This window comes from Macrobrachium rosenbergii, chromosome 4 (genome assembly GCF_040412425.1).
Source record: "Macrobrachium rosenbergii isolate ZJJX-2024 chromosome 4, ASM4041242v1, whole genome shotgun sequence".
In the NCBI taxonomy this organism is placed as follows: Eukaryota; Metazoa; Arthropoda; class Malacostraca; order Decapoda; family Palaemonidae; genus Macrobrachium; species Macrobrachium rosenbergii.
This window is the reverse complement of record NC_089744.1, coordinates 35,456,599-35,466,598: the sequence shown is the minus strand read 5'-3', so window position 1 is coordinate 35,466,598 and position 10,000 is coordinate 35,456,599. Positions and strand designations below refer to the sequence as shown.

Genomic DNA, 10,000 nt, shown 5'->3' with positions numbered 1-10,000 from the left:
GTGGGATGATAGGCAACGTTACGGTGACGGTAGGACGCGACGCCTCCTTGTCCTGTACAGTGGAAGACCTAGGAGAGCATAAGGTGAGTTGTTTTAATAATTATTATTATTCTTTTTTTTATTTCTCCCTTCTCTTTCTTTTTCCCTTCCAGCTGGCGAGAAGAGAACACCACATCCTTCAGGAGGACATTGGTGCTCCGCCAGCTGGAAGAGAAAGAGAAAAAGAAGGAAGAAACAGAAGAGAATTAGATACACTACAAACACAGAGACAGAAAGCTTCCCAAGGAAACCCCTGTCTTGATATAATAATAATAATAATAATAATAATAATAATAATAATAATAATAATAATAATAATAATAATAATAATTATTATTATTATTATTATTATTATTATTATTATTATTATTATTATTATTATTATTATTATTATTATTATTATATTAGACCCTCTCTTAAGCACGTCTTGTTAAAAAGGATGGCTGCGTCGTGCGAATTAATCTTATATTGAGTCTTCTCAGTTTTTCTTAAGACTCGTTTTTCTCCTGCGTTAATATTGGTCAACAACTGGCCAATATTCATACTTGGACAAAGAGAAATATTAACAGCGTTTATAATATATTTCTCTTTGCCGAAGTATGAACATTGGCCAGTTGCTGACCAATATTCACGCAGAAGGGAAACGAGTCATAAGGAAAATTGAGAAGACTCAATATAAGATTAATTCGCACAATGCAGCCATTCTTTTTAACAGAATGTATTATTATTATTATATTATTATTATTATTATTATTATTATTATTATTATTATTATTATTTAAAATCAATGAAAGTCCAAATGAAACACGCTGAAGAGTATTCACATCTAAAGTTAGCTTCTGCAGAAGAGAACCAAAGGAAATGGGCGACAAAGAATTAAAAAATACAAATGGAATAGGAGTACAAAAATTATGTATTTACGAGACAAACAGCAAGTTATGTACTAGGTATTTATGAAGTTGACAGCCAAATTTGCCTTCCATTTTTATGCCGGGCATAACGGTTTTGAAGGAAAAACCTGATATACTTTGGAAACTTTAATTATTATTATTATTATTATTATTATTATTATTATTATTATTATTATCAAACACGGTTTTCCCGAAAAATCCAAAAAAAACATTAATTTACGTAGCAAGCTTTCTTAGACAGAGTAACTGCCGGGGCAGAAGCGATCATCAGTAAGACAATAGCCGCGAGCAATTAACCTAGATAGTCTCTGGAACAATATAACTGAATGTATGTTATTTCGAGCTCTCTTTGGAAGTGAGCGATTGTTGTGGAAAATCCCTGAAACTGAGTCACTACGTGCAAGCTATTTCTGGTCTGTACAAAAAGTTATTCTTCTTTCGAGATAACAGATAATCTAGGTTATCAGTCAGTAAGGCAGAAAATGCAAGCAATTTCTAGTACGAGGCAACAGATTCTTCACTGCAAATAGTAATTAATCTAAGCAGTCATTTATATTAAGTTATCGAATGCAAACTATTCTTAGTCCTATTCGGAAGAAAAAGATTCTGCTGCGCTGCAGATACCTATTAGTCTAGGTCATCATTCAAACAGTCCTCGAACGCCAACTATTTCTTGTCCTCTTCGGAGGAAATCGTCTTCACTGCAGATAATAAACCACCCACATTGCTTCCACACTCCTCCTACGAAACAAAGTTGAAGGCAGTCAAGATCAAATATAGTCACAGAGAAAATATGAAACTTTCCGACACCGACAAATGGCTGCCTGATGCGCGGTGCTTCTTGCTGAAGTGCGTCGCTCAACTCGATGAAAAATCCCGAATCGGAATTTTGGTGTCTTTCCTTTTGAGAACTATTCCAGTTCGAATTTAGTTTTCTATATGTTTTGTATGCAGATATTTCTTGTTTGTTATTTATTTGGGTTCTTTATTATCTTTGTATTCTTTTCTCAGATGTAGGAGTCCCTTTTCGGCGGGAGCTTGCTTTATAAGTCTGTGACCTCAAACTGCAGTTCCTTAAGAATATAAGAATGCTTATTTTGAGTAATAATAATAAAAAGAGGAAGAAGAGGAATATCATATTATTTGGCTACGGAATGGGAACCTCATTTCCCAGCACTGTCTAAAACATTTTTGGGGGAATTAATAGAAGTTTTCATCAAGAGAAGAAAATACACAGAATTTCGGAAGTAGGCAGAGGTAACCCACTCTTCTTCAAAACGGACTGCATTAATGGATATCCTCTTCAGTTGATTTGTTTTCACGAAATATAAAAAAAATCTATACCCGGAGAAAAACTGGGGATGAATTTCACGGCGATAGCACGTCTTACAATGATGAGACATTAACTGCTACTTTTTCTTATCTCAGTTTTGTCAAAATGTTGCTACTGCTTCTATGCAGGCCTACTTTTTCGATTTCTCGACTCTCTGACTGCGAAACGTCCAGTGCCTAACCAAACATTATTACACAGAAACCAGTTTTAACATTTCGTCGAAATCTGCACAGTAGATTCTAGCCGGTAAATTCTACACAAGTCTAATAATTATAAAACTAAAGCTCACCAAGACAATCTGGCAACAGTTTCCCTGTAAGCTTCATCCATTCAAGATAGTTGTAATATCATCACCTGATGAAAACTGCCATAACGTATAATCTCTTTCTTAAAATAAAACACTTCACTTTGCCGAGGAAAAGTAAGGCGAAGGAAAAGTTGGCACGACCACAAAGACGCTCAAGTGCGCTCCAATGCTCGTCTTTTCAAGCACACGTGGGATTCGTATATTTGCATGAACGCGTCCAGGAACACGTCATGCAAACGAAGCATGCATTCGGAGCAAGCACACGAATTAACAAAGCAACTTGGTTTATGCGTACGCGAATAGAGTCATAAAATAACGAGATTCCCCGCCCTAATTGCGCTTCTTACGAATCGTCGGAGCCGAAGAGCTTGTGCACACGCACGAGTCTCACTTCTTATCTACGATCCAGTGATTCTAAAACACCAAAGTTCTCTCTCGTTAGCACAAACAAATGCATTTTTGAAATACGATGATTCCCTCGACCTTACCCAATCAGCGATTCATGGACTACTCGTCAAACCAGGATTATAACAAAACTAGGGAGAATAGGTTAGAGATGCTGCCTTTCCTGGAAAATAAATTCGAACTGAAAAAAGAAGAAGAAGAAGAAGAAGAAAAAAGAAGAAGAAGAAGAAGAAGAAGAAGAAGGTTTTCAGGAACACCTGGCGCCACTGGCCAAAGTCGACGACGAATCTGAAGCTGTAAAAGACGGCAACTGTTTCTCTCTCTCTCTCTCTCTCTCTCTCTCTCTCTCTCTCTCTCTCTCTCTCTCTCTCTCTCTCAACGAAACAGAAGCTGCAGAAAACTTTACGAAAGATTAATTTTAACATACTTTGCTATTGTCACTTACTGGTTTAGAATAAAGCAGAATGCTCATTGGGCTTGATTGACTGATTATGGTTACTAAAACTGGCGTCACAATGATTAAGTGAAAACATTATTTTGACTGTTGACATCCTGCCATGGGTTTTACTCAGCTGTCTCAATGAAACCGATAACTTACAAATTTCAAATTGCCAGCGCGAAATATGGACGGTTTCCTGAGTGTCATCTGGAAGGAAATATCATATAGCTCCATAACAATAAATGCTCCAACTACTATAGATTTAAACGTCATAGTGCTCTTCGCAAAGGAAATTCTGAAATATTTATTAGCTTCGTATAAAAGTAAAATTATCAGAGAATTCGAAAAAATAAAGTTGAGCAAGTTTCACCACGTTGCTCTAAAGGCTGCTTCCGCTGACATCAATTGAAGCATTTTAAAACTACTGGAATATTTCAAATAAATGTATTACAGGGATCGCTTACTGTTAAACACGCATCTAGGCAATTCTTAGGTTACACACACATACATAAATAAATAAATATATATATATATATATATATATATATATATATATATATATATATATATATATATATATATATATATATATATATATATATATATATATATATATATATATATATATATATATTCAACATAAAAGCCATTAAGGCAACATCTAATGCCTCACTCATACCTCAAGGATGAACCCTGTGTAAACGAAATTTCCACAATAATAGCTGCTTCTTATGCTTGTATCTAGATTGTGCGTATCTACTGTAAAGCCTCTACTTTGTATATTCCGTCTATATGGCCCTAGGCTGCAGTACAGAATATTATTATTATTATTATTATTATTATTATTATTATTATTATTATTATTATACCTACAAAAACAACACAAAAGCCACCCATCAAACCCCCTGTACACACAGCACCACTCACCTCTACCTTGCATGCTCTCTCTCTCTCCTCCATCCCATCTGTCCAACACTTTTCAGGTCCTCCTCTCCTCCTTTCCCCAACATTTCTTAATTACTGATTCTTCACCAGCCAGATTTCCTCCATTCTCTCCACATGAGCCATCCATTTCAAAAGGCTCTGATACAACTTTTGATTTGGCATATCCATTACGTCATTCATCTCCAAATCCCTAACCCATTTAGTCTCTCATGCCACACGTGCTACGGAAACAATTCATCATAAGAGTTTCAACCCTTTTTAATGCCATTAAATTTTCACTCAGACACTTCACTTCCATAAAGGAGAATTCTTCGACACTTCCATCATGCCCTTATAATAGTTATAGTCACTTCAGTCAACTTTACCGTTATATAAAGGAAAAATTACCATTCACTTGTATTCCTTGGATACTCTTACCAGATACAGACATACCTTACTTGAATTGGTCACCACTGAATTGCTGTACCTCTCTCTTGCAATCTGATTACTTTCCTTTGCATTTCCGTCATTTAACATTTTGATTAACTCCCTTACATCCTCAACAGTCACTTCCAAAAGCTCTCTCAAATTCATCATAATCCTTTCACTTACATCACTCAACTTTGCTTTCTTATTATCCTTCACATTTAACAAACCTTTAAAGTGCTTACCATGGGCATAAGGCTAAATCTATCCATTTGCATCTTTTATTCTGAGATCCATTTCCTCATTAACTTTTTCTCTGTATTTATATTCCTAGAGGACTCACTTGGTTACACTAACGTGTCTCTAGTTTTAACCCTTAATTATTATCATACCCAAGCTTTCTTTTTCTTTTCTTCTTATCCTTTCACTCTGCCCTTGGCTGCCTCATTCTTATTTAGTATCTATTTCACGATCATATCTTTTGTTCGGCAACTGCAGGTCCACCAATTTCCTTTTCCCGCTCACAAACCCTCAAAATCAGTTATTCCCTCGCATAATGCTATCATTTCTTCCTGGAGACACACACACATATATATATATGTGTGTATGTGTGTGTGTGTGTGTGTGTAGCGCATGAGCAGTCAAAATCATAGATATGCCTAAAAGGTGCTACAGGGTACGAGCAGTTAAGATACTAGCTCCTTAAATCGGATAGACAGTTAACAGGACTTTAACAGCTTTTTACATATGGTAATTAACTGTGGAATTTCTTTTAAGAAAACATTACTTCGCTTTTATAAGATCAGCCTTGTTCGAATTTCTTGGATGGAATGGAAATATATTTTGTAAAGACTATTTTACGGAGAACATCCTAAATAGCAGGAGCTGTGAGCTACATAGCTCTGTGAAAGTAATCTGTATAATCTGTAAATAGCTGAGGGGTTGTGTTCTTTGGTTAAATAAAAGCATATGGGAACGAGTGTTTGAACTGCAGCTCATACGCAACATTTGGAGACAGTTGGATGATGAACTCACAATGCCTCATATCGAAAAGGTTCTGGAAAATAAAGACGTGGCTCAACAATCAGAGGATGAAGCATCAGTGCCAGGTATGGAAGAGGTTCTGAAGAGGTTTGGCATCAGTTCTTCACAAACAACTAATGCTGAGACTAAACAAGAGCCCACCTATTTTTTCGAGCTGTGACTTGAAAATATACGCATGTATAAGTTAACATGGGTATAACTTTCCTATAGACCCTACATGCTATGTTATCCCCCTTCCTTTTCTGTAAAACATCAAAGAAAGAGATCTCGTTAAAAACAAACTAGAGGAAAGAGTGTGTGAGTGTGATTTGGAACACATCACTTTTCTGAGTTTTCTTGAAATGGTTTTAAGTGTAAATGTTACTGGCTAGGGGACAAATGCTATATTGAAATTAAAGGGGTAGCAATGGGTTCTAATTTGTCGCCCATTGTAACTAACTTGATTATGGAATGGCTAGAAACAGAGGAAGTAGGGAAAATACACGTCGAAGGACTAGAAGTAAAGAAATGGGTAAGATATGTGGATGATGTCTTGATAATATATAAATGGGAAAAAAGGGACTTGAAAAGATGCTTATGTGACTTAAACAAAATACATGAACAAATGGAGTTCACTTTAAAGGAAGAAGGAGGTTGTTTTGATCTTATATTACTGATCAGTACACTACTGCTGAACTCCAACGAGTATGATCACTGACAACTCACTACTTAAATATAAAAATCTTAAAGAGGACGCAGAAACACTGAACAAAACAATATTAATTTAATAAAATGTCTACTCAATTATTAAAAACCCACAAGAAAACTGAATAATGGGGGACAAAGAAAATATATTAAAAAAAATGAAAAGACATACACTACAAATGAAAGTGGCCTTTTCTCAACGCACGAAGATACTTTAAATATGAATAACAATATTAATAAATTGGTAATCTTACTGTTCTTTACTACTGATGGGCTGGCTGACGACTCCAAGGACTCAGTGGTTAAAGAGTCAGAGTCTGTAAGAAAAATTTATTGTCTCTTTATGATCACACCAGAGGGCATCACTAGAGTTGTAGGCAAAAGCTCTTAACCACACTAACTGAAGAAGTAGGAACGTAGGGAGAGGCACTAAGTCCTAGCCTTCCAATCTCAGCCCTTAAAAGCAGGTTCTCAGCAAGCAAAAAATCTCAAACTCAGGTTCACAACAACCAAAAGGCCTAAAACTAGGGTTCACAGCAGGCAAAAGTCATCAGACTCAGGTTTGCAGCAAGCAAAAAGGTCTCAAACTCAGGTTCACGGCAAGGAAAATGCCTCAAACTCGGGTTCACAGCAAGCCAAAGTACTCAGACTCAGGTTCACGTCAAGGAAAAGGCCTCAAACTCAGGTTCACAGCAAGCAAAAGAACTCAGACTCAAGTTCACAGCAAGCAAAAAGGCCTCAAACTCAGGTTCACAGTAAGCAAAAGGCCTCAGACTCAGGTTCACGGCAAGCAAAATGCCTCAGACTCAGGTTCACGGCAAGCAAAATGCCTCAGACTCAGGTTCACAGCAAGCAAAAGGACTCAGACTCAGGTTCACAGTAAGCAAAATTCCTCAAACTCAGGTTCACAGCAAGCAAAAGGACTCAGACTCAGGGTCACAGCAAGGAAAATGCCTCAAACTCAGGTTCACAGCAAGCAAAAGGACTCAGACTCAGGTTCACAGCAAGGAAAAGGCCTCAGACTCAGGCTCACAGCAAGGAAAAGGCGTCAAACTCAGGTTCACAGCAAGCAAAAGGACTCAGACTTAGATTCACACAAGCAAAAGGACTCAGACTCAGGTTCACGGCAAGCAAAATGTCTCAAACTCAGGCTCACAGCAAGCAAAATGCCTCAAACTTAGGTTCACAGAAAACAAAATGCCTCGGACTCACTAGAAAAAAAGTCTCAAACTCAGGTTCACAGCAAAGCAAAAGGCCTCGGACTCACTAGAAAAAGTCTCAGAGCCAGGTTCACAGCAAGCAAGGAGGCATCATAATAAGAATTCAATCACAGCACAGAAGCACTGCCATAGGCTACTGAGAATATGACACTGGTCCTTCTCAAGTGAAGTTCACGACACCTTGTCCACTCACTCGTTCAAAGGGCCCTCTCAACAGATTTAAGGGTTGGGAAAAGATGATCAAAATTAGGCGACGAGCAGCCAAACAACCATCATACATGAAAAATAAAAGGAACAATTCCCATGGGCAGAGTATCAGTTTTACAAAAACAATCCTTGAGGGGAGACTAAGACCCATATCCAGCTTTCAAGGAGGATAACAAATGAAACTGGTCTAAAATAAAAATAAAAATAAAAAGAACTCTTAACTTTAAAAAGGGTAGATAAAAACTTAATAAATTATGTTATTATTATTATATATATATATATATATATATATATATATATATATATATATATATATATATATATATATATATATATATATATATAGAGAGAGAGAGAGAGAGAGAGAGAGAGAGAGAGAGAGAGAGAGAGGAAGCTATCTATATATCTACATAACTATATATCAACATCTCTGACTTCACACACTTCAATAATCTATACTGTATGGCCCACGTCACCACTGGTACTTTGCAAGTTATTGCAAGCACTATTCTGTCCGTTAATCACCAATAGCTGTAATAAGTGGGAACCCTGTTGCACATGCTCTCCGCAACTGCAGCTTGGTTTAGCCTGAAAGGACACCAGCTAATCACAGAGCACCATCACTATTATTGCTTGTGTATTACTAGCATCACCTGTAGTATGCGGGGGCAGCTTAACTCGAAGGCTAAACCTAGGTAAGGCTGTGGAGTGCAGGCTTTACAAGGGGTAAGGACCCTGTGAGGCATGCACTCTGCAGTTCCACCTTGGCTCAGCCTGCACCATGAGGTACAATCACCTGATAGTGAGGGAGCTCGGTGACTGGCTCCTGACCTTACTGGCTAAACCAAGATGAGACTGAAGCACAAACCAAACATGGGGTGGGACCCCATGAGGCATGTGCTCTGCACCTCCACCTTGGCTCAGCCTGCAAGGTTGGCAACTAACTACCACATGGTACAGGTGGCACCAGTGAGGCACAAGCACCTGATAGTGAGGGTGCTCAGTGATTGGATGCTGACCTTACTAGCTAAACAAAGGTAAGGCTGTGAAGCACATGCCACACAAGGGATATAACCCTATGAGGCATACACTCTGCAGCTCCACCTTGGCTCAGCCTGCAAGGTCAGCAGCTACCAATAGTACAGGTGGCACCAGTGAGGCACAAGCACCAGATAGTGAGGGTGCTCAGTGACTGGCCGCTAATCTTACCAAGCTAAGGCTGTGAAGCATATGTCATACAAGGGCATGCACTCCGTAACTCCACTTTGGCTCATCCTGCAAGTTCAGCAGTTACCATGTGATACAGGTGGCACCAGTGAGGCACGAGCAACTGATAGTGAGGGTGCTCAGTGACTGGCTGCTGACCTTACTGGCTAAACCAAGCTAAGGCTGTGAAGCACAGGCCCCCTTCCTCTCACATAGGGGTGACCTCTTTCGACAGGTGGATGGTGTCACCATGGGATCGCCCATGCCATCGTATTTGGTAATATGTTCATGGCAGATGTTGAGGAGAGAACCTTCAGTTCCCATCCGAAACCTAAGATATATGCCTGATATATAAACAACATCTTCATTGCCATCGATACTGATGAATAAGCCACCTGCCTACAGTTTATGGTGACGAGGAACTCTAGCCTAAACTTCACTCTTGAATATGGTGTCGAAGGCCGACTTCCCATCTTGGATGTAAATGTGGAGAAGAAAGGAGACAGGCACAATACTACAGTACCAAAAGGTAAGTAATGTGAGTCGGTGCCTGAACGCCTGTGGGGAGTGACTTGACACTTACAAACACTCTGTAGCCGTGTACGTGAGATATGCAATTATGCACTGTTCCATATGGAAAGCTACTCATGTAGAGCTCAAACATGTCAGGCAGCTCTTAACTAATAACAGGTTATGACAACAATCTAACAGAAGCTTGCATACGAAAACAGTTGGATGTGTATGCCTCCTGAACCTGGTCAGAACCCTCTTACATGAAAAATAAATAGCACGGCCCCTATAGAGAGATGTGGGAGTTGACCAATGCACTATACAAATTTAAATGTAACAAATGAA

At 38.4% G+C, this 10,000-nt stretch overlaps 1 protein-coding gene across 1 annotated transcript in view; it reads left to right on the top strand.

Annotated features, from left to right (window-relative positions):
• LOC136832693 (lachesin-like) overlaps positions 1 to 10,000 on the top strand; it is a 323,372-nt gene that overhangs the window by 287,897 nt on the left and 25,475 nt on the right. The window contains exon 2 of the mRNA XM_067094101.1: positions 1 to 83. This exon is cut by the window's left edge and continues 36 nt beyond it. Within this exon, the coding sequence (XP_066950202.1) occupies positions 1 to 83 (83 nt within the window). The remainder of the gene's footprint in view (positions 84 to 10,000) is intronic.